At 35.4% G+C, this 26,253-nt stretch overlaps 1 protein-coding gene across 1 annotated transcript in view; it reads right to left on the minus strand.

Annotated features, from left to right (window-relative positions):
• The window catches only part of UBE2U (ubiquitin conjugating enzyme E2 U), an 84,082-nt gene that overhangs the window by 15,784 nt on the left and 42,045 nt on the right, over positions 1 to 26,253 (minus strand). The window contains exons 9-11 of the mRNA XM_037809430.1: positions 17,781 to 17,850; positions 11,433 to 11,521; positions 4,842 to 4,923 (exon numbers count right to left, since the gene is read on the minus strand). Coding sequence (XP_037665358.1) covers positions 4,842 to 4,923; positions 11,433 to 11,521; positions 17,781 to 17,850 — 241 coding nt within the window. The remainder of the gene's footprint in view (positions 1 to 4,841; positions 4,924 to 11,432; positions 11,522 to 17,780; positions 17,851 to 26,253) is intronic.

Genomic DNA, 26,253 nt, shown 5'->3' on the forward strand with positions numbered 1-26,253 from the left:
AAGACATTACATTAGGTAATGAAGACAGAATACCCAACACAATAGGAGCTTAGCCATGTTAATTTTGTTTCCTCTCTATACCACTCATATATAGACCAGACCAATGTTCTTTTCTAGAGCATGATTGAATGTAAACTTCTCCAGAATTCATAACTTTTATTTAGATAACTTGCTAGCTGCCGATGCTTAGCCTACTGGTATAGATTTCTCCGTTGCTATATAAGCAGTCATTAAATAATAGAGTATGATGTAAAAATAGTTCTATATATACATTAAGCAAAAGCATTCAAAGCAACAGCTTCTGCTGCTTCCTTGATTTTCTATCTTTCACTATTTCTTCAGAGAACATAAATACAAACTACTGATTAGATTCTGGATTAATATTCTTTTCCATGTCTTGGTAGAAATAAAGCATTTGCATGAACACCCAAAAGACAGGCAAGGCAATAGGAAAGAAAAAAGGGCCTTAGAAATGAACACCAAATCAAACACTCATTCCACGAATATTGAACTGCTTATGATGACAATAGTTTTATATTAATACCAACTAAAAACATATGTAAAAACTCTCAATTACTTGCATGAAATATTCATGACAGCCATTTATATTCCTAGTTTTCAATCATTATTCTATGATTACACCTTTAGAACTCCCAAAATACAACCATAATCTCTACATTAGAATGGACCTTTATAGAAATCAGCACCTAAATTTAATTTTTCCTAAAATTAACTACTTTACATTTAATCCTAATCTAAACGGGGAAAAGGGTAAATATGTATCCTTCGCCAAACCTTTACGGAGTGCCTACTATTTGCCAGGCACCATGCTAAGCACAGAGAATACAAAACTACAATAATGTTCCTGCCTTGGTCACACTTCCTAAACAGATGAATTTCCATACCACAGGAACTGAAAAGAGATAGGAACAGAGTGCTGTGTAAGGAGAGGATGGGGGATTCAGAATGCCTGAGCCTCTTAGGACAGTTTCACAGAGCAGACGTTGGAACTGAATCGTCAAGTCATCCTTGTGAAGTTCTTTGCTAAGCTCAAGTCATGCTGGAAGTGGAGTGGAGATGGGAAAAGAACTATAGGCACAATAGGACTAAAATAAACGTGGTCCTGATAGGTTTTATTTTCTAACCTGAGAAAATTTTTACACTGTTTATATTTTTCTGACACAGACTATTTTTCTTCCCTGAAAAGTTGGTGGGCATGAGCTTTCCTCTCTCCCTCTCCTCAAGAACTCTTATTTATTGAATGCCCATGTGCCATTATTACATGATTTTATATTTATGATCTCATTCAAGCCTCTCAATGACTGCAATATCTCCATTTAACAGGTAAGGGAACAAGCTCAGAGCTGGTAAGAATTTCTTCAAGATTTGTCTGACTCTAGGAACGACTTTTCTGTCCGAGAAATGAACTGGGACAAGAGTAAGGAAAGCATGAATAATAGCTTACTTTTATGAGTCCTTACTATGTGCTGGATACCGTTGTAAGTGCTTTATCATGTATTCATTTATTTAATCCTCACAACCTCCTTGGGAGGTAGGTTCAATGATTAACAGTTAAGGAAACAGAGGTCCAAAGAAGTCAGAAAACTTGCAAAGTCACCGACAACTTAGACCAAATCCTAACACTATACCATCAGCAAAGACCCTATTGAGAAAGATATTCTAGGCAGAAGGCACTATGTGGTGAAGAGATCTTATGTCCCCAAAGAATAGTTAGAAAAAATAGTTTAGTATGGCTTGAGACTCATGTTATTGATTGATGAAGGAAGGGGAGGAGAGAAGGAGGGTTATGAGGTCTCTCTTTTCCTTAACATTATGCAGATGAAATTTCTCACTTTGCATTTTCTGTTTTTTTTAATAGGAAATTCAGTTTAAGGAAAACATTTTCAAATATTAAAACCAGAAAGATGCATAATAGTATTATATTGCATGCACATACTTATGCATAGATCCACAAATATTTTCTACATGAGTCTCCATGAATTTCTTACTTTATTATATCTCATATATTTTGATGAACATGAGACTTTAATAATTATGTGAAAAGAAGTTGAATTTTACTACTCTTCAGACACTATAACTCTGCACATTTGCATTCTCAAATATTTGTGCCACAATAAAATGCAGATAAATGTAATATCTTTTAAAAACTTTATTTGAATAAATTACTGCAAACTGTTTTTTGACTAATCAACTCCAAAACTTAAAAGAAGCAAATATCATCTGATCTAATATGGTCTCATCCACCACCAGATGGCATAAGGTGTGAAAGTTTTTTTTGTGACAGGGTCACCACACACCTGATAATTTGACCCGTAACTTCAAAATAATGTATTTGGGAAAATGTTCCAGTATTCAAACAGCTCACAATTATTTCAGCCATATGTAGAAGAGGATGGATAAGTTGAAAATGACACGATCCTACTTTTTCTACATTTTTGGATTCCGTAGGATGCTGGCATTACACAGTGAATCAATGATCAAACAAATAAAACAAAGTAGTTCTGTTAAAGGAAATAAAAAAGGAAGTCATGTCAAAGCAAAATTAACCTTATATTCTAAGTAGGTTTCTTCAACTCTAAAAGAAACTTGAAACCTGCCTAAAAGAAAAACCATGCTTGTATTCCTTCAAATTCTGCTTAATAAAAACTTTTCTTCTGCCTATAATTTATTCTGAAAGCAGAGAAGTTATCTATTGCAAAAGCATTTCCACAGTTTGGCTAGGAGGAAAGTTGCTGCAGACACTGTTTTAGTTTCCTAGTTGCTAAAACAAATACCATACAATGTGTTGGCTTTTCAACAGTGGTTTACTGGCTTACAGTTTCAGAGTCTAGAAAGGCGGCTTGCTTCTTCCCGGGTGGGTATCTTCTGGATGGATGGCCATCTTTGAGGCTCCATGGCTTTTCTGTCTCTTTTTCCTTTCTTTTCTGGGCTCTGTTGACTTCCAGCTTTGGCTGCTCCCCATGGCTTCTTTTCCATGAACAATTTCCTTTGCACAAAAGGATTTCAGCCATATTGGATTAAGGCTCACCCTCACTCAGTTTGGGTACATCTTAACCAAGAACATCTTCAAAGGTCCTATTTACAAATGGGTTCATACCCACAGGACCAGCAGTAGTGACCCGTACATGCCTTTTGTGGGAGACATGATTGAATCCCCAACAAACGTCAACTGAAAAAAGAAAGTCCAACTGAAAATCTGAACTATGATATATTTTAAGAACCTTGATTTCTAAATAAATTCAAAATATAAGTGCCATTATTTTTTTAAGCATTCTTTTTTTAAAATTCATTTTATTGAGATACATTCACATACCACGCAGTCATACAGAACAAAGCGTACATTCAATTGTTTACAGTACCATTATATAGTTGTGCATTCATCACCAAAATTAATTTTTGACATTTTCATTACCACACACACAAAAATAATAAGAACAAATATTAAAGTGAAAAAGAACAAATAAAGTAAAAAAGAACATGGGGTGCCTTTTTTTTTTTTTTTTGCCCCCATTTTTCTACTCATTCATCCATACACTGGACAAAGGGGAATGTGGTCCATATGGCTTTCCCAATCAAATTGTCACCCCTTATAAGCTACATTTTCATACAATCGTCTTCAAGATTCATGGGTTCTGGGTTGTAGTTTGATAGTTTCAGATATTTACTGCTAGCTATTCCAATTCATTAGAACCTAAAAAGGTTGTCTATATTGTGCATAAGAGTGCCCACCAGAGTGACCTCTCAGATCCTTTTGGAATCTCTCAGCCACTGAAACTTATTTCATTTTCTTTCACATCCCCCTTTTGGTCAAGAAGATGTTTCCATCCCACGATGCAGGGTCTAGAGTCCTCCCCAGAATCACATTCCATGTTGCCAGTGGGATTCACTCCCCTGGGTGTCAGATCCCACGTAGTGGGGAGGGCAGTGATTTCATCTGCCAGGTTGGCTTAACTAGAGAGAAAGGGCCACATCTGAGCAAAAAAGAAGTGTCATTTTTATTAATTCTGTTTCTGTCTAGAAAAAAAAGGTTACATTGTTAATAAGCCAGTGTTTTTTTTTTTTTAAAGGGTAAATTAAATAAAGGTAAATGCAAAAATAGGATCTTTAATTCCTCAAGCTTTAGGGTAGTACATTCATTGAACACTTTGAAATAACCACACCAGAATAAATGACTACTCTAACTTAGCCTGCATCACAAAACTGAAATGGATTCTTTGACTTAGCATGAGGCAGAAAACACCTTCAGGAGTTAAAGAGACTGGAGATTAAGTAAGGTCCCTTCTTTGAGCTGGTCTAAGCGTTAATGGTTTCTAAAGAATGTAGCAATTTATTTTTGTACTTTACTACATAATTCCTTATTAGATTTTAAATATTTGGTCCCTGAGTGAGAAATCTGTGGAAGAGGAAAAAATATTTGGAGTCATGAGAAGAATGAAAAACTAATTGGTGATATATAAGCAGTTTTTTTTTGTTTTTTTTTTTTTTTGTTGTATTTTTGCTGTTTATAAAGTATATCTTGATAAGGATGATGGGAATGAGAGTAAGAGAATTCATGGGGAGGGTATTTGTGAGATCCTTTCACTCTGATTCATGTCCAATGTCCATTATTACCAGCCAATAGGTAGAAAAGATGTTTCCCATGTGGGTTCATATGAAAGGAAGAAATGATACCACTTATTCTTGTTCCTAGGCTTAGAAAAGGGCATAAATTGTTATTTCCAAATTGTTACCTCTTATGTTTCAGTAAGATAGTAGAAAGTGGAATAATACACACTTCAAGTTATTGGAATAGTACATGGTAGACACTTCAAGTTACTTACTTTAATCTCCACTCTTCAGGATGTCTTAGGTCAATTTTATTCCATTTATAATAACTTCTCACAAAATTTGGATCTTCAAGCACTGAAATTAGGGTAGAAAAAAGGAGCTATGCATACATTCTTTAATAATAACTCAAAGTTGAAAATAATTAATCTCTCATTAAGTTGACATGTGGCAATAACATACACTATATAGTTCAAATCATATTACAATGCTCAAACACTTCTCAAATTTCTTCCTTATACTAACTTTTAAATACTGAAAATTGCTTGAATCAAGAAGACTTTGTCTTGCCTTTTCATGAACATGGTGCCTATTGCGAAGTAAGCCCCTGCCCCTCCCAAAACCGAAGTGAAAGCAAAGGCTTTGAAAGCCAAGAAGACATTACTGAAAGGCATCCACAGCCACAAAAAAAAAAAAAAAAAAAAAAGAGGATTCATACATCAAAAACTTTCTGGCGGCCCAAGATGCTGCATCTCAGAAGACAGACCAAATATCCTCAGAAGAGTACCCCTAAGAGAGAAAAGCTTGACCACTATGCCATCATCGAGTTCCCCTGACCACTGAGTCAGCCATGAGGAAGACTGAAGACAACAACACGCTTGTGCTTATTGTGGATGTCAAAGTCAACAAGCAACCAGATCAAACAGGCTGTGAAGAAGCTCTGTGACACTGAGCTGGTCATATCAGGGCCAAGGCCAGTACCCTCGTCAGGTCTGATGGACAGAAGAAGGCTTCTGTTCGACTGACTCCTGACTATGATGCTTTGGATGCTGCCAACAAAATTGGGATCATCTAAACTGAGTTCAGCTGGCTAATTCTAAATATAAGTTTTTTTGACCATTAAAAAAAAAAACTATAACTTGAAAAATTTCTCCATTATAATGACATGTTTATGATACAATTTACAGTAATGAAGAGGGTATTAAAATAATTCATATAGAAACCACACCTGTCATAGTTTAACAAAATTCTAATTCAGCACTTCAAGTAGAAAAATAAAATCTTAGAGTTGGAAGGAACATGACAGATCTTGGTATTTCCTAAAGCGAGACTCTCAAAACAGATGACCATCCGGCCTCTACATGAATCCATCAGAAAACTCTCCACTTTGTTATTGGGAGACTGCCTTTTCCATTAGCAGATAGTTAAGGGTTAAATGGACTAGCTTAAATGGAGAGCTGCAGAGAGTTTCCACTGTTCTGACCTCAGGAACAATACTGAGTAAGTCCATCTCTCTCCCAAGGGAGAAAGCCCTCTAATTTGAAACAGCTTTTGAGGTTTGAAGAACAGCTCTCAAGGCAGCCTCAGTTCCTTCAACTTTTTTTGAAGACTTGATTTTCTAGAGCTCTAACCATCCTCATCATCATGGCAGTGAACTTTGTTGATGTTCCTATTAAAATCTGTGTCCAGAACTGGCTCAGAAACTTGATTTAGTTTGAATAGCAAAGATATGAATAGGATTCCAAACCACCCTCGATCTGTGCTCTGCATTTCTATTAATTTGGTTTAGTTCTGCATTCATCTTTTTTGGCAATCATATTATACACCCGGCTCATAAGGTTGTGGTTAATTATAAGTCTTATATAAATTAAGTCTTCAATCAATTCACATAAAATTTATTGAAAACCTACTATGCTTAAGGAATTGATAGCTTTTAGATGAAATACTATTAAGACAGATCTACAATACCCTGAACATACATAGCTATGTTTTTAATTAAAACTAAATGCATGATTTTACATGTCTCCATTTTAGTAACAGAGCCCATATCATGTGTTTGTATATATGTACGTGTATGTTTATATGTGCATAAACATATACACATATATTTACTTTGCTGTCTGTCTGTCCATCTATCTCCCTGTTCCTTATAATTGTTCTGAATTTACAGACTTGAACTATTTAACTGGCTAGATGCCTTCCACCAGCCTTGACCTTCCTTTTCAAGGCTGATTAATTTACCACTTCTAGCTTGACGAAATTTGTCATTGATAGAAAAAAAAACATTTAACCTGAATTATTAGTTCTTTTCCTTTATTAATATCATGGGATTTTCACCAGCAATGTACTTTTTTTCCTTCCTTTTCTTGCTTCAAACACACACAACCACACATACATACATACAAATATGATCTTATAGACTGTATTAATACTCTTCCTATAGATCTTTGGCTATATACTCCCCCCTTCCATCACAGAAACAAATCTGAGCTCTTCAGAGTTTTCAGTGAGGCCTCATTATTTCATTATTTCATTTAATATAGGCTGGCACATGTAAAGTAGATATGTAGGGGCTTCTATTATAATACACACTTTACAGATAAACAGACACAGAATGACTAAATAATATCTTCTCATTGAGACTATTCATTACTTCTTCACCATAATTTAAATTTTAATGTCTCATGAATGTTATTTTCTTTTAAAATTCCTATTAAGGATAATTCACATCTTTCCTTATTTTTTTTTTTTTTTGATATTTCCTTTCCTAGATTGTATGTTTGAATATGTATAGCAGTCTCTTCATTACATATTATGAAACCCCAAATGACATGGCTGTCTTTCTTGAATACTCTCATTAGTTTTATATCACAGACTCATTTTCTTCATTGCTTTCCCTACCATCTGAGACATGAAAATCCCAGAGTATTTTGTACAAACCCTTATTTTAATGTTTCTCATATTTTATTCCTATTATTTTTTTCTTTATCTGTCTCCTACCATCCAACTGTAAACTCCACGAAAGGCTTATCACAATACTTATCTTCCTTGTCTCTAACACACAGATCAGTGACTAGACATAAAAGATGCTCAATGAATGTTTATTGGGGGGAAATAATAAAGAAATGAGAGAAGAGATGAGGAGGCAGGGAATTCTAGTAGAAGTCCTTCAAGTTGAAATTCCACATTAGTACCAATATCTTGCTTTTATAGCAGTTTTGTAATCCGTAATAGAAAAGCACCCCATATCACCTCCATAATATAGTTCTTCTTAATTCCCTATTGTTCCTCAGCAACACTGCTTCTACTCTGTTTTTTTTTCCCGGATTACATACCTCTTATCCACCATCGGTATAGTTTTATCTGAACTTTTTTCACTGCTGGGACTGTCACATCCAAAGAAATGTAAAATCATAACTTACCTTACCATGTTTTCTTTTCACACAGTATCTCACACTAACCATAGAGCAAATGAAAGTAGGGTGGAATATTTTTGTCAATTAAGAGAAACAAAAATTGAGGCATAAAGAGTTAAGTAACCAGCCTAAATTAACTTAACTTTATGAGGCCAAAAAAAAAAAAAAAAAAAGGCTAAGGAGTTTCTAACGTTTGTCATCATGCTTTTCCTGCTAGAGCCTTCCCAACTTTGGTTGCACATTGTAATCACCTGGGGAGCTTTAAAAAATAGTACTGCCTGGTTTCACTCCCAAAGATTCTGATATAATGGGTCTGGGGTGTGCCCTTTACATCAGAATTTTTACAAGCTCCTCAGGTGGTTCTAATGAGCAGCCAAGATTGAGAACCACTGCATTAGAATTAAATGGTACTGCCTTTCACATCTAAAGGCGTTTTGGACACATTTGCCCTTATTGCTGGCTCAAAGACTCAAAGAACATCTCCTAGGATGAAAGCAAGCATCCCCACGAGGCTTCAGGCTGTTTGGACTGTCTCGATAACAGCAAACAAACACCAGGAAGCCTCCTCTCAATGTTAAAGAGTACACTGGGTCTGAAGGAATTCTTTTCTTCAGACATAAACATTTCCTTATGGGGATCATATTCTGTCATTAAGGCACTATTGCCCACAACCATATGTATTAGTTTGTTCTCTGCCAAGCCTTTTATTTGCCATTCTATAGTGATGGACACGGAAGAGTGGATCGTTGGTACATGTTCCCATATGATTGCCTATGATTATATAAACTATGAAATAAGAATTATAATTACTGAAAAATACACTGCCTATCCTTCAGAGTCTGAATTTAAATCTCATGCCATACAGCAATAACCACACTGACTGAGCACTCACTATGGGTTGGGCCCTGTTGTAAGTGCTTCAACCCTACAAGGTATATACAGTGATTTTCTCATTTTACAGATGAGGAAACTGGGACACTGAGAGGTTAAGAAACTTTCCCAAGGTCATACAGATGGTAAATGTCAGAGTTGGGATTAAACCCAGACAATCAGGCTCCAGAATTTATACTCTGAAATGTGTGACCTTAGTTAAATTACTTAACTTCTCTTGGTCTTGGTTTTCTCATCTTTATAACAGGGTAATAATTATATCTTCCTCATAAATTTGATATACCACTATGCATGACATATATTAGGTGCTCAATAAATACTGGTTGAAAAAATGAATAAAAGATTATTGGATTGGGGATATATATATAATTATATATATATACACACACATACTCTGTAAGCCACATTATATAAGAATAAACTTACTAATATTATGGCACCAATGACTATGAACAGACTTATGGAACAAAGATATAGAATACCAAAAATAAAAACATAACTGTACACCACTATTCATAAAAAAGCTAAAGCTCCTAAAAATATGCACAAGAGTTTAATAATCTTTCCAGTGATGAGAATGTAACTGTAGAAATAAAGGTATTAGAAGTTTCCCTTTCATTTCTAAGTATTTGAAGAAGTGTTCTTTAATCTAAAAGCTTCATCTTTATTATTGCCAGGAAATTAGGCCATTAAAATGATAGTATTGGAACTCATCCAGCTGACCTATCCAAAGACAAAATGGCCAGCAGTATATGTAAGGTTTACATTTAATTTTTTTTTAATTAAGTGTTCGTTATTATTGATAGAAAGCTCTTGAAACATTCTTATAACAACTCCCTAGAGGAAGAAGAGGCAGTGTGATTGTGAAATCTAGCACCAGGTGCTAGAATCAAAGTCTCAGAAATTCTTCAGGAATAGAGATTACCATTACCCACTATTGCGTTCACAAAGAGAGATGAATTATATACTAGGTTAATGGCAGATAAGAAAACAACAACAAAATTAAACATCATGTGGTCAAACTCTTTTGAGGAAGAAGCTGCAGTCAGTGGTTCTTCATTATTCCCTTACATATTTTAATTGGTTATTGCTGCAAGACATTCCTTCCCAAATGCTTCCAGGCATTCCTTCCCGAATTCCCTTAAGCTTTGGTATGTGCTTCTATCATTATTTTTAACTCCAGCAGTTTGGAGTTTCCATGTACATAACTTGTTATTTGATAAAGCACCATCCTGTAACAATCTGTTTGTTTATTTTTTGATTGGAGGCGTTGGACTCCGAGTCATTCCACAGAATGTGCCGATGTCTGGCAACACCAAGTTTGTTTGATTACTCCATGTGGGCTCCTTCATGCCTCACACTTAGTAGGTGCTCAACACATGTTTGCTGAGTTGACGAGGCAGCACCCAGCCACAAATCTTTAAAACGAAGCAAACATTCAAACACCCTCGTATTGAAAATAACAAAACCTTTCATACTGATAGAGTTGCTAAAGACTAGATTTCATAACCTTAAACAATGTATTTTTTTTAACAGCTAGTCTACAAGTGAGGGAGGAAAGTAATGTGTAATGTATAATTTCAAAAAAAAAAAAAAATTAATAACCAATCCCTGCAAGAACATTTGATTTTTTAGACATTATTGATCTCAAGCAAAAATTTACTTTAAAAATTTTTATTAAGCTTAATCACTTTTTGTTTTAATTTGTGCCTTAATAAAACTAAATACTAATTTTTGAGTGATGTTTTGTTCTCTTGAAACCAATTAAGAGATTATCACAATGATGAGAGAGACAGGATGAGTCCCCATATTTAGGAAGTGGTCACAGGGGTGGGGGTGGAGTGGAGGACAGAAGCGTTCATAGAGTTGCAGGAGATAAAATCAACAAGGCTTAATGAAGGAGATAAAGAAGCCTAGGGTAACCTCTATGATCCCGGCTTGGGCCCGTAGCTGCAAGAGTGGTGATCTACCACTAACCAAGAGAGGTTATAAAAAGGAAGGACTGGTTTTAGGGGGAAGGTTATGAATTCACTTTGGGGCATCTTAGGTATGAGATGCCTAAACATATGTAGATGAAATGTCCAATGAGCACTTGTAAATACAAGCATAGAATTCAGAAGAGGTGTCTGCGTAGAGATGTGGCTTTAGGAATCACATGTAGGATAATGGAAACCATGATGATGGATGAGGTCTTCTAAAGAGAATGAATGTAGCGGACTGAATGAAGAAGGAATTGCTAGGGGAAGAGGCAGAAGAGTGCTTAGGAAGGGAGGAGAAGAATCGTGAAGGGAATAAATAACCTCCATAAGTTTGTGAACATTTTATATTCTTCTAATGCCTATCTTTCCCTCTGGCTCTTAACTAGGCTTCAGTCCAGGGCTCTATTCAAAAGAGGAACTAAATACTTGTTGAACGAATAAAGTACAGAGCCAACAGAGAAGTTTATCATCCTCACATTGCAAATAGGTGTCAATTAGTTTTAGAAAGCAAGACAACATGAGAATAATTCAGAGATTAATATATACCAAAATGATTTAGGATTAGGCTAGATCACCTTACATGGAGCTCTGTAATATTCTGTGGCTTTCGACGTGGCTATTCCAGACCATGTCTTGTAGTAATCATTAAATGGGATGGCTTTAATTGATCTGAAAATATAAATTAAAATCAGACAATGAGTAGTTTGCAAATTTGCAAACTGCAATTTTGATAAAACTTGTTTTATCAGACTGGACTATTCAGAGAACAATATGCTGTCACAACACATTAGGCTGATTTGTAAATTCTGTAGTAAATCAAACATATTTATTTTGTCACTAATAAATACAAATCATACACAAACATGTCCTAATCATTTTTCAATAATGTTATGAATGTTATGAAAAGAAAAATACAAGTTTATATCTGTCTTTCATAACTAATGATAAAAATTTAAGAAAAGCATTATAACAGCAAAATTTTTCATTCTACATTAAATAATTTTCTTAAAATCGAGTCTAAATTTTTGTAAAACCACCTTTACTTAACTTTTTATCATGAGGAGAAAAAAGCAGCAGAATTGAGATTGATTTAATTTTTACCATATCTGTCCATATTCAAAAAGGGGAAAACTACTCTTTCCTAATATTCCTGCCCATACTTTTCTTTCTTTGTGCTGATATTACTATGCCCTAACAGGAGAGCAAAGATTGTTCTAAAGTACTAAATGGGAACTATAGAACAGCCTCTACAATAACTACATTTCCAGATTTTTCTCCTATAACCTTTCTGAATGCAGAGATTCCCAAACCTCTATAAACAAAACATTACTTTAGGATACTTTTCAGATATGTGAAATCATCTGTTAACTGGTTTAAATAATGCTTAAATATCAAATGTAAAAGGTCTTATGTTTTTCAATTTAAACTACTAGTTCTTTGTGGAGGAAGAAGCAACTTTTCAGTTAGAACGCGTAGACAAGCATTAATTTTATAGGTAAATCATAGGTACGGTAAATATTTGACTCAATTTTGAAATTAATAGGGGCAAAATCTGCACGTTTCAATGAGTTCATTTATTTAAAGAACAATTATTGACACTTGATTTTAAAACTGATATTTTTCAATGTGTTATTACTTTTGCAATCACACTTAAGTAGAAAATTGAAACATAGTGAAGATAAATTAATCATTACTATTATTGCTTTCAGAGCTGCATGCAGTGCTTTATACTACTAAATGATATACTAAACTAACATCAATTTGCCAATGAAATGTTTCAGCATTTAGCAATGGAGGTAACAAAATGAAAGGCTGCATTATATCTCCTGCATGAAAAGCTTGTGATCAATTTGCAGTCACAGATCATTTAGCAGACAACAATGACCCAAGAGGAAGGAAACTGTCAACACACTGTCTCGTGAAAAAAATACACCATCTTCAGGCACAATAGACTCCATTGTTTTTTGTCTGTTTGAGAACGACCCGTGACCCTTTCGTTCCCAAGGGTGTCCTGTTCAATTTCAAACTGTTAGCCTTCAGGGGTTTTCTTTTTTGTTCTCCCAGAATAATTAAAAATATTACCCTAAAAGGTATAACCTTAGTATGGTTTGAATATACAAAGCAGAATGTCTTAAATATTTGCATTTTCAATTCTATGAAGGAAAAAACACCTTAAAGCAAGATAATAGTAACTACATTCTACTGTTTTTCTGACAAACTACTAAGCCTACAGGGTTATGTACGAATAAAAAATACACATGTTTATAATTTCAACCAATAATAGGAATTTATTAAGTATTATCACTGGCATTATGCAGACCAAAAAGAAGACATAATTTTAAACTGAACATCAGAGCTTACTACCCTGTTGGGAAAATAAGATATATTCCTGGACTACTCAATAGAACAGCTTTATATATCAACATAATAATGTTACATTGTATAACACACATCATTTGGAGAATACAAGGACAGATACTTATTTGGCAGTGGCAATAAGCACAAAAGAAGTTGGAGGAGGGAGATAGAATTTTGTTTTGAAGCCATCAGGGAAAGAGCCACTTGGGTTGTGGGCCTGGAAAAAAAGGAGGAGGAATTTTAGGCCAGTTTTAGGAAAACCTCAGATAGAACAAGTCTGATGTGTGCATTTGAGTACATATAGAGCACGATGGGGGTTGAGATGATGGGACGGTAACGAGACAATCAACAAGAGAGGAAAGTTCCAATTTCATACGAGTGGGAATTTGCTAAAGAACGAGTGAAAACAGGCAATGCAGTGTCTTCCAATTTAGAAGGAGAATAGGTGACAGTCAAATCAGTAGACCCGATTTGTCAGGTAATAGAGAGTAATCAGAAGTTTTTGAATAAGGCAAGTAAATTATGAAATCAGTATTTGAGCAAGAGTTTACTTTGACATAGTAATGTCAGAGTAATAGTATCCAGGGTGGATTATACAAGGGACATTAAATGTAGGGGGAAGAGTCAGGAAACAAATTCAGGAGATACTGAGAGCTAATACTAGGGCAGGAGCAAAGATTTTGAAGGGGAGAAGATGAATCTAAGAAACTACACGAAAGAATTGACTGGACTGGTTGCCTGATAGGGTGTGAAGGGTGAAGGAATCGGAGGGCCAAATACTCTCCTAAAGCCTGGAAGACTAGTTAATTTTGTTATTAATAGATAACATCAAGTGAAACTGAAGTAAAATGTGAGTTTGATTTTAGATATAGGTTTTAGGTGATGACAGGATAGGAAAGTAGAAATGACCTTAAGAGTATGATTGAGAGAGAAATTGGGATTGAAGAGATTTGGATCAAATCAACATACAGGTTGATAGATGAAGCCAGAAGAGAAAACAAACTCCAAAAATGTTAAGTGTTCAGCAAACAGAAAAGATCATTAAGGGTATGAAGAGAATCATGGTAGTGCCATTACAGGGAAGTAACATCTCAGCCACAATCAAAGCCTGATTAGCCCCCTAAATATCTCTGGATAGAACCTTCTCCATCATGATATAGTTGTACAGTATCACAGCTAAGAGTACAGGCTATGGAATCATAGCCTGCCTTGGTTACATTCATTTAACTCCCTGTTGGCACCCCTATTTATTAGCTGTGTGAGCCAGAGCAAACTACCTAATCTTCCCATGCCTGTTTCCTCATCTATAATTTTAAGAAAGAAAATTTTGACAGGTAATTGTAGTTTAGCACCTAATCCACATTAAATGTAAGGTGGGCTTCTCAATTGCCTTAGATGAAAACCTCATCATTTCTCTCCTGCAAACTCTAAACAGCTTTCTAATTGTTTTCCTATGGCAGTTTCTTCCTATTCCAGGTAATCATACCTCTGCTTTAAAACCACTTTTGGTTATCTAATTCCACAGGAGGAAGTCTAAACACTTTCAAATAGAACTCAAGGCTTTTCGCCATCTGGCCATTTCCAATCTTTTCTTCCACTGTGTTTCCCCACATCCATAGGCTCCATCACATGGTTAATATCACATTCCTGTCTCTGAGCAAGCAGTTCTACCTACAGACATTTTTTCCCTCTGTGCCTGTCAAACTCTTACTCATCAAGGTTGTCTCGTCTAGGAAAGTTGTCTCGTCTAGGAAGGTTGTCAGAGGGGACAATAGCTAGCCCATACTTTATCAGGTAGAAGCCATGCAGATACCTGATGGGTTCAGGACTATCTGACCATGGGGACTAGAGTTAAGGCACAGACAACTGACCTCAAAAGATTCAATAAGAGTGAAGCTTACTTGAGCTTTCTAGCATGTCTTGATATCCAGAAGTGAAACTCTAACATTGTGCTGCAAGATTGCCTTGGTTATTTTAAGTCCTTTGCATTTCCATACACATTTTAGAATGAGCTTGTCAATTTCCAGAAAAAAACTGCTGAGATTTTGATTGGGATTGAATTGAATGCATAGATTAATTTGGGAAGAACTGACACAGTAATAATATTGAGTCTTTCCCAAGCCACAAACATTATATATCTATTTATTTAGGTCTTCTAAAATTTCTCCCAGAAATACTTTGTGGTTTTCAGTGTGGTGGCCTTATACATCTTTGATTACATTTTGATGCTGTTGCAAATGGTATTTTTAAAATTCCATTTTCTATTTGTTGATTGCTAATATATAGAAATATAGTTGATTTTTTAATGTTTACCTTGTATCCATGGTCCTTGCTAAATTCACTTAATTTTCATGCTTTGTATACGCAAGTAGATTTTACTATGTACATAATCATGTTATCTGTAAATAAAGATGGTTTTAATTTTATCCTTTCTACACTTTATAAATTTTATTTCTTTTCCTTGCCTCAATACATTGGCTAGGACCTTGTACAATTTTGAATAGAAATGGTGATATTGGACATACTAATCTTATTTCTAAATTCAGGGGGAAAGTATTCAGTATTTCACATTTAAGTTGGCTGTTGGATTTTTGTAGTTTCCCTTTATTGGAGTAAGGAAATTTCCCTCTCTTCTTAGTTTCCTGAGAATTTTTACCATGAATGGGAGTTAAACTTCAGCAAATAATTTCCTGAATTCACTGAGATAATTTTATGGTTTTCCTCTTCATTCAGTTAATAAGGTACGTTACATTGATTGATTTTTGAATATTAAACAAATCTTGCATTCTTGAAACAAATTCCACTGGTCATTATGTATTATACTTTTTATTTATCAGTGGATTCAATTTGCTAATTTAAAGAATATATCTATGTTCAGAGAGGTACTGACCTATAATTTTCCTTTCTTTTAATAGTCTCAGGTTTCAGAATCAGAGTTTGGAAGTTTCAAAGTATACCTACTTTCTCTATCACTGAAAAAGTATGAATACCTTTCTTTATAAACTTTTTATTTTGAAATAACTTTAGATTTACACAAGAGCTGTGTATAGATAGCTGAATACCTTTTTATAAAATAAACTTGTTAAGTGTTCAACATTCTTTATTTGGTATTATACATAAACCATTCCAAAATGCCTTTTGAGAGGCTAGGCCTCCCTGTATTTGTGCCTAAGAGTCTCCTCCTGAATGCCTCTTTGTTGCTCAGATGTGGCCCTCTCTCTCTGGCTAAGCCAACTTGAAAGGTGAAATCACTGCCCTCCCCCCTACGTGGGATCAGACACCCAGGGAAGTGAATCTCCCTGGCAACGTGGAATATGACTCCCGGGGAGGAATGTAGACCCGGCATCGTGGGATGGAGAACATCTTCTTGACCAAAAGGGGGATGTGAAAGGAAATGAAATAAGCTTCAGTGGCAGAGAGATTCCAAAACGAGCCGAGAGATCACTCTGGTGGGCACTCTTACGCACACTTTAGACAACCTTTTTTAGGTTCTAAAGAATTGGGGTAGCTGGTGGTGGATACCTGAAACTATTAAACTACAACCCAGAACCCATGAATCTCGAAGACAATTGTATAAAAATGTAGCTTATGAGGGGTGACAGTGGGATTGGGAATGCCATAAGGACCAAACTCCACTTTGTCTAGTTTATGGATGGATGTGTAGAAAAGTAGGGGAAGCAAACAAACAGACAAAGGTACCCAGTGTTCTTTTTTACTTCAATTGCTCTTTTTCACTCTAATTATTATTCTTGTTATTTTTGTGTGTGTGCTAATGAAGGTGTCAGGGATTGATTTAGGTGATGAATGTACAACTATGTAATGGTACTGTAAACAATCGAAAGTACAATTTGTTTTGTATGACTGCGTGGTATGTGAATATATCTCAATAAAATGATGATTAAAAAAAATGCCTTTTATTAATTAAAAAGCAACATTTCAGATACACGGAATTTTAATGAGATTGACACATTTAAGACCAGAAAGATAAAGCGGACATAGCTACCTTATTTTCAGCACCTGCCTTTAAACAGGCTGATAAACACGAGTTGAAACCCAGATGAGTCCTGCTCTATTCTATGAGACAGTGAAGGGATTTCCCTAGTATTTAAATATATTCATAAAACCAGTTACATAAATCTAAATATAAAACCAATCTCCTATAGGTTGTGAGTTTGGCATTCACCATCTTTTTGAAAAGTTGACCATTACTAATTCAACTTAGCCTCAAGTCCAATCATATGTTTAGAAGGGGGAAATGGCACTTGCTGAACCAGAATTACTATCAAAATTCAAAAAGCTTGATCATATTCATTTAACCATAAGCTCATCTTCTTTAACTAAGGACTGTCCAACAAAAATATCTTATCAGCCATTCATGATCTGAATTCTGGTGTATGAGATCAAATTAATATGGTACATGTAAAAAAGCCACAAGACATCTCTGTTCTATAATAAATAATGCAGTGGCCAAGTATTACTAATTACTGGCTTTTTTGAGATAAGCTATCAAGTCTGCCCTTTCTGCCTTCTTCTTAAGCCAGCAAAGTTCATTTCTGTTCCAGGGATGTACTTCTTGGGATTCTCCAAATACTCTATCAGTGTCTCTTCTTCCCAAGTGACGTGTTCGACCTCGTTGGCATCTGTTGTAAGAGAATCCGGGGGCCTGACCTGTCTTCCGCCCTAACAGACCATGCAGATTTGGCCCAGTCTTGTGCTTGTCTCCCTTTTCCAGGGTGTGGCACTGGGCACACTTCTGAACAAAAATCTTCTTGCCCTTCTCAATATCACCCATTTTGAATTCTCTCTCATGGCACATGACATGAAGGTTCCCACTCGGAAGCCAGACGACCCACTCTCTCTCTTATATTGTTTTTAACATTTAATCTTATGCCTCTTGTCTCAGCAACTGGATCCAAAGTTCTCTGAGGTTAGGCTGTAAAATATAATTATTCATGCCACCCACCAAATTTAGAAAGCATGGTCACCATCCATCCCTAAAATAATAAACCCAGGCAAAATTATGTCCCCAGAATTCAGCACTGTTACCAGAGATGATAGCAGAAACTCAATGGTATCTTCCACGATACATGGAGCAGAAACAGCAATGGGACTTCCATTTCTGGGCAAGGTGGAGAAACAGGAACTGGATTTAACCTTCCACACAGCACAAAAGGTCCCAAAGCGCGGGGAAAAAGACCTCACTTCAGCCAGTCCTCCCAAGAAGCCAACTTCTCAGTAGCTCTGCACACCTTTCTTAGCATTGGAGATGAGGGACCAAAATCAACTTTGTTGAAGTGTAATTTACAGACGATAAAATGAATAAATTTTAAGTGTTCAGATTGACAATTCTGACAAAGGTATACACCTGCAGAACCACCACTGCAAGCATGATCTGGAATATTTTCATTACTCCAGAAAGTTCCTCCTTGCTCCTTCCCAATCATTCTCCCTTGACATTTTGGACAACCACTGTTCTGATTTCCATCCACCATAGATTAGTTTTGCCTGTAGCAAAACTTCATATAAATTGAATTGTACGGCATATATGCTTTTGTTACTGTGCTTTTTTCCACTCATGATAATCCCCTCATTATTATTCCATGTTGTTGCATGTATCAACAATTCATTTATTTTTATTGCTGTGACTATTCTACTTATGAATAGAATACAATTTTTTATACATTCAACTATTGGACATTAGAGTTGTTTCCAGTTTGGGATATTATTAAAGCTGCTATAAACATTTGTGTACAAGTATTTTTGTGAATAAATGTTTTCATTTATCTTGGGTAAATACTCAGGAGTGGAATTACTGAATCAGAGCAGGTACATGTTTAACTTTATAAGAAACTGCTAAACTGTGTTCCAAATTGGTTCTGGGCATGTAAAATGGTACAAAAATGTATACAGCAATGTATGACAGGACCAGTGACTTCACGTCCTTACTTGGTATTATCAAGTCATTAATTTTAGCCAGTGGTGTGCTGAAGCTGGCTCATACTGGCTCACTAGAGCTGATTGTTAGCATCTCTTCCCAGCTCTGCTTCAATAATATCATGCTGGTATCGTGAAATCAGGCATGGTGGGAAAATAACACCCCTGAAAATGGCAAATGATGCAAATCAGGCCTTTCTCCCCAGAGAGTCTGCTATTAAACATTCACCAGCATCCCATTGATTTTAGCCATTTTAATGGGTATGAAGTAGTATCTCATATTTTATAATTTTTACTATTATATATACATTAAAATTTCCCATTTTAACCACTTTCAAGTATACAGTTCAGTGGTATTGATTACATTCACAGTGTAGTGCTACTGTCACCATCATCCATTACCAAAGCTTTTTCATCACACTGAACAAAAACTCAATACCCTTTAATCATTAACTCCCCATTCCCCCCGACCCTGGGCAACCTATAATCTACTTTCAAGCCCTATGAAGTTGCATATTCTAGTTATTTTTAAAAAGTGAAATCATAGAATATCTGTTCTTTTGCATCTGTCTTATTTTACTCAACATGATGCCTTCAGGGTTCATCCATGTTGTGGCATGCATCAGAACTCCATTCCTTTTTAATGACTGAATAATATTCTATTGTATATTATACACCACATTTTATTAATCTTTTATCTGTTGATGGACACTTAAGCTCCTTTCACCTTTTAGCTATTGTGAATAATACCATTATGAACTTTGCTGTATAAATATCTGTACAAGCCCTTGCTGTAAATTTGAGTATAATCACAGAGTGGAATTGCTAGATCATGAGATAATTCTATATTTAACATCTGAGAAATATCAAACTGCTTTCCAGGGTAACTGCACCATTTTACGTTCCTACCAACAATGTACAGGGTTCTTATTTCTTCACATCCTCTTCAACACTTATTTTCCATTAAAAAAATATAATAGCCGTTTTAGTGGGTGTGAAGTAGTATCTAATTGTGGTTCTAATGTGCACTTCCATAATGACTAATGATGTTGAGCATCTTTTCATCTGTTTATTGACTGTATATCTTCTTCAGAGAAAATTCTATTCAAATCCTTTACCCATTTGCTAATTGGGTTGTTTTGCTTTTTGTTGTTGAGTTGTAGCAATTCTTTATATATTCCAGGTATTAAACCCTTATCAGATATATGGCCTCCAAATATTTTCTCCTATTCTGTTGGCCGTCTTTTCACTTTCTTGATAATGTCATTTAATACACAAATTTTTAAAATTTTGATGAAATACACTTTATTTTGTTGTTGCTGCTATACAGGCCTTTGGTGTAAAGTCTAAGAACCTGTTGCCTAACACAGGTTTCTAAAGATAATTCTGTATGTTTTCTTTGAAGAGTTTTATAGTTCAGCTCTTACATTTAGGTCACTGACCAGCCATTTTGAGTTGATTGTTTTTTTATATGGTGTGAGGTAGGGGTCCTCTCATTCTTTTGCATGTGGATATCCAGTTTTTTCAGCACTGTTTGTTGAAGAAACTATTCTTTCCCCATTGAGTGGACTTGGAACCCTTGTCAAAAATCAATTAGTCATAAGTGTGGGTTGATTTCTAAATCCTCAATTCTGTTGATCTAAATGTCTGTCTTTGTGCCAGTGCCACAGTTTTGATTACTATATCTTTACAATAAGTTTTGAAATCAGGAAGTTTGACTCCTACAAGTTTCTTCTTTTTCACAATGTTTTTGGCTATTTGGGGCCCTTACCCTTCCATATGAATTTGATGATTGCCTTTTCCATTTCTACAAAGAAAGCTGTTGGATTTTTTTTTTTTCTTTTTAAAATTAATTATAGTTTTGTTAGAGAAGTTAGAAGTTGTAGGCTGACAGAAATATCATGCATAAAACGTATAAAATACAGAGTTCCCATATACCATTCTATTACTAACAACTTGCATTAGTGTGGTACAGTTGGTATAATTCATGAAAGAACACTTTTATTTATAATTGTAGTGCTAACCACAGTCCACTGTTTACAACAGGGTTCACTGTGTTGTACTATCCTATGTTTTTTCTCTTAATTTTTATTCTAGTAATATATATACAACCTAAAATTTCCCCTTTTACCTATACTCACATATAAAATTCAGTGCTGTGAAAAATTTGGTAAAACTTAAGCATTAATTCCCCATTCCCTAACCCTAACCCAGTCCCTGGTAACCTATATTCTAGATTCTGACTCTATGAGTTTGCTTATTCTAATTTTTTCATATTAGTGAGATGATACAATTTGCCCTTTGGTGTCTGGCTTATTTCACTCAACATGATGCCTTTAAGGTTCGCCCATGTTGTTGCATGAATCAGAACTTCATTCCTTTTTAATGCTGAATAACATTCCATTGTATGTATATACCACATTTTGTTTATCTATTCATCAGCTGATGGACACTTGGGTTGCTTCCATCTTATACAGTTGTGAATAATGTTGCTATGAACACTGGTGTGCAAATATCTGTTCAAATCCCTCTTTCAATTCTTTTGGATATATGCCTAGTAGTGAGATTGCTGGGTCATATGGCAATTCTATACTTAGCTTTCTCAGGAACTGCCAAACTATCTTCTACAGCAGGTCCACTATTTTACATTCCCACCAGCAACGAACAGGTGTTCCTATTTCTGTACATCCTAACAGTTATAATTTTCTGCTTTTTAAAATAATGTCATTTAAAATAGCATCTCAGATTGGTTTTGATTTGCATTTTCCTAATACCTAATGATTTTGAGCATCTTTCCATGTGCTCAAAGAGGATATTTGTATATCCTCTTTGGAGAAAGGTCTGTTCAAGTGTTTTGCCCATTTTTAAATTGGGTTGTTTATCTTTTTATTGCTATGTTGTAGGATTTCTTTATATATTCTGGAAAATAAACCCATCTCGGATATATGGTTTCCAAATATTTTCTCCCATTGTCTAGGCTGTCTTTTCACTTTCATGATAAAGTCCTTTGAGGTGCAAAAGTTATTAATGTTAATAAAGTCCCATTTATCTATTTTTTCTTTTAGTGCTTGCGCTTTGGGTGTAAAGTCTAAGAAACCATTGCCTAACACAAGATACTGACGATACCTCTAGGAGTTATAATTCTAGTTTTTCTTTTTAGGTCTTTGATCCATTTTGAGTTAATTTTTGTACATGGTTGAGATAGGGGCCCTCCTTCCTTCTTTTGCTTATGGTATCCAGTACTCCCAGCATCTTTTGTTGAAGGAATTATTCTCTTCCAATTGAGTGAACTTGGTAGACTTGTGAAGAATCAATCAGCCATAGATATGAGGGGTCTATTTCTGAACTCTCAATTTTATTCCTTTGTTCTATATACCTATCCTTCTGCCAGCATCATATGGTTGTGGCCACTGCATTTCTGTAGTAAGTTTTAAAGTCAGGAAGTTTGAGTTCTCCAATTTTGTTCTTCTTTTTCAAAATGGTTTTGGCTATTAGGGGCCCCTTACTTCATTCCTTTGATGATTAAATTTGATGATTGGCTTTTCCATTTCTGCAAAGTAGGTTATTGGAACTTTGATTAGGTTTGTATTGAATCTGTAAATCATTTTGGTATAATTGACATCTTAACAATACTTAGTCATCCAATTCATGAGCATGGTATGCCCCCCCCCCCCCATTTATTTAGCTCTTCTTTGATTTCCTTTAGCAAAGTTTTGTAGTTTCTGTGTATAAGTCCCTACATCCTTGGTTAAATTTATTCCTAGATATTTCATTTAGTTAGTATTGTAAATGGAATTTTTTTCTTGATTTCTTCCTCAGATTGCGCATTATTAGTGTATAGAAACACTACTAAGTTTTGTGTGTTGTATCCTGCCACTTTGCTGAATTCATTGTTAGCTCTAGTAGCTTTGCTGTAGATTTTTGGGATTATCTATATATAGATCATTTCATCAGCAAATAGTGAAAGTTTTATTCTTACTTTCCAATTTGGTTGCCTTTTATTTCTTTCTCTTGCCTAATTCTTCTGGCTAGAACTTCCAGCACTATGTTGAATAACAGTGGTAACAGTGGGCATCCTTGTCTTATTCTAGATCTTAGAGAGAACCTTTCAGTCTTTCATCATTGAGCATAATGTCAGCAGTGGGTTTTCCAAATATTCCTTTTTATCATGTTTAATTAATTTGCCTTCTATTCCTAGTTTTCTGAGTGTTTGTATCAAGGAAGGGAGCTGAATTTTGTCAAAAGCCTTTATGCAATAATTTTGAAGATATTTTTACCTTCATTCTATTAATTGTATTATATCAGTTGATTTTCTTATGTTGAACTACCCTTGCATTCCTGGGATAAATCTCACTTGATCATGTTGTATAATCCTTCCACATACTGTTTGTATTAATTTACCAGGGCTACTATAACAAAAGCACTACACACTCGTTGAATTAAACAACAGGGATTTATTGGTTCATAATTTAGGGCTTAAAAGTGCAAAATAAAGGAAATGTTAGGCCATACCTTCTCTGAAGTTTGTAGTTTCCTGGTTGTGGCTCTCTGGCAATCAGTCTCTGCCTCTGACACATGGTAATCTGTCACTTTCTAGATCCTCCCGTGGCTTGTACTTCCCCATCCCAATTTCTTTTCCTTATAAGGATGACAGTCATAACAGGTTAAATCCCATCCTGATTCAGTTTGGCCTCATCTTAATAGTATCCTCAAAGATACCATTTATAAATGAGTTCACAATCACAGGACTGGGGTTAGGACTTGAAAGAGTCTTTAAGGAGGACATTATTCAACCTACCACACTGCTGGATTCAGTTTTCCAGTGTTTCGTTGAAGATTTTGGTCTCTATATTCGTAAGAGACAGTGATCTGTAATTTTCTTTTTCTGCTGTCTTTATCTGGGTTTGGTGTTAGGGTGATGAAGACCTAAAAGAATTAGTTAGGAAGTGTTCCCTTCTCTTCAATTTTTTTGGTAGAATTTGAGAAGGATTGGTGTTACTTCCTTGAATAGTTGCTAAAATTCACCAGTGAAGCTGTCTGGTCCTGGATTTTTCTTTGTTGAGGCATTTTCTTTTAAGCAATTTTTAAATTATGAACTTTAACATATATAGGTAACAGTGATAATGTTGAAAGTATGCTCCAACAAGTAGTTAAGAGAGCAAATTTTGAAGAATGCTAAGGGTTACAGTTCCACAATTTCAGCTATTTCCAGAAAGGTGTTAACTATAATGATTTTGTAAAAAATTTCTTCGGGATCCACAGTAATGTCCCCTCTCTCATTTATGATTTTGTTTATTTGGGTCTTTTCTCTTTTTTACTCTGTCTGTCTAGCTAAGGGGTTGTCAATCTTGTTGATCTTCTTCTCAAAGAACCAACTTTTGGTTTTATTTATTCTATCATTTTTTTTTGTTCTCCATATCATTTATTTCTGCTTTAATCCTTGTTATTTCTTTTCTTCTACTGGCATTAGGGTTAGTTTGCTGATTATTCTCTAGCTTCTTCAGTTGTTCCATTATTTCTTTGATTTTAGCTCTTTCTTCCTTTTTAATGTATGTATACAGAGCTATAAATTTTCCCCTCAGCACCATCTTCACTGCATCCTATAGGTTTTGATAAGTTGTGTTCTCATTTTCATTCATCTCTAGATATTCAGAAATTTCTCTTGCAATTTCTTCTTTGACTCACTGATTGCTTAGGAGTATGTTGTTTAACCTCCACATATTTGTAAATGCTCTGGTTCTTTGATGGTTATTGACTTCTAGTTGTATTCCTGTCATCAGAGAATGTGCTTTGAAGAATTTCAATCTTTTTAAATTTATTGAGGCTTATTTTATGTCTCAGCATAGGATCTATCCTGGAGAAATTCCATGAGCACTAGAGAAGAATGTGTATCCTGGTAATTTGGGTTATAATGCTCTATATGTCTATTAAGTCTAATTCATTTATCACATCGTTTAGGTTCTTGATTTCCTTATTGGTCCTTTGTCTGGTTCTATCTATAGAAGAGAGTGGTATATTGAAGTCTCCCATGATTATTGTAGAAATGTCTACTGCTTCCTTGAGTTTTGCCAGTGTTTGTCTCATGTACTTTGGAGCACCTTGATTGGGTGCATACACATTTATGATTGTTATTTCTTTTTGATGAACCTTCCCTTTTATTAGTACATAGTGTCCTTCTTTGTCTCTTATGACATCTTTGCATTTAAGGTCTATTTTATCTGATATTAGTATTGCTACCACTGCTTTCTTTTGGCTCTAGCTTGCGTGAAATATTTTTTCAATCCTTTCACTTTCAATCTCTTTGTGTATCTGGGTCAAAGATGAGTCTCTTGTAAACAGTATACTGATGGTTCCTATTTTTTAAGCCATTCTGCTGATTTGTATCTTTAAATTGGGGAGCTTAATCCATTCACATTCAATGTTATTACTGTGAAGGCAGTTCTTGAATCAGTCATCTTATCCTTTGGTGCTCTAGTTTGCTAATGCTGCTGGAATGCAAAACACTAGAAATGGATTGGCTTTTACAAAAGGGGTTGATTTGGTTACACAGTTACGGTCTTAGGCCATAAAGTGTCCAAGGTAACACATCAATAATCAGGTACCTTCAATGGAGGATGGCCATTGGTGTCTGGAAAACCTCTGTTAGCTGGGAAGGCATGTGGCTGGCGTCTGCTCGAGTTCTGGTTTCAAAATGGCTTTCTCCCAGGACATTCCTCTCTAGGCTTCAGCTTCTTTCCAAAATACACACTCAGTTGCTCTTGGGGCATTTGTCCTCTCTTAGGAGCAAAAGTCTGCTTTCAAAGGCCATCTCCAAAATGCCTCTGTAAACTGTAGTTCCTCTCTCAGCTCCTGTGCATTCTTCAAAGTGTCCCTCTTGGTTGTAGCAAAGCTCGCTCCTTCTGTCTGAGCTTATATAGTGCTCCAGTAAACTAATCAAGGCCCATGCTGAATGGGCGGGGCCACACCTCCATGGAAAGTTCTGTGCCCTTTTCCAGGCCTCTCTCTCCTTTCTTTTTTCTCAGCCGGTAGAGCTCCCTCTAGTATTTCTTGCAGGACATGTCTCTTATTAACAAATTCTCTCAGCATTTATTTGTGTGTGAAAATTTTAA

Source organism: Choloepus didactylus, chromosome 2, assembly GCF_015220235.1.
Source record: "Choloepus didactylus isolate mChoDid1 chromosome 2, mChoDid1.pri, whole genome shotgun sequence".
Lineage (NCBI taxonomy): Eukaryota > Metazoa > Chordata > Mammalia > Pilosa > Megalonychidae > Choloepus > Choloepus didactylus.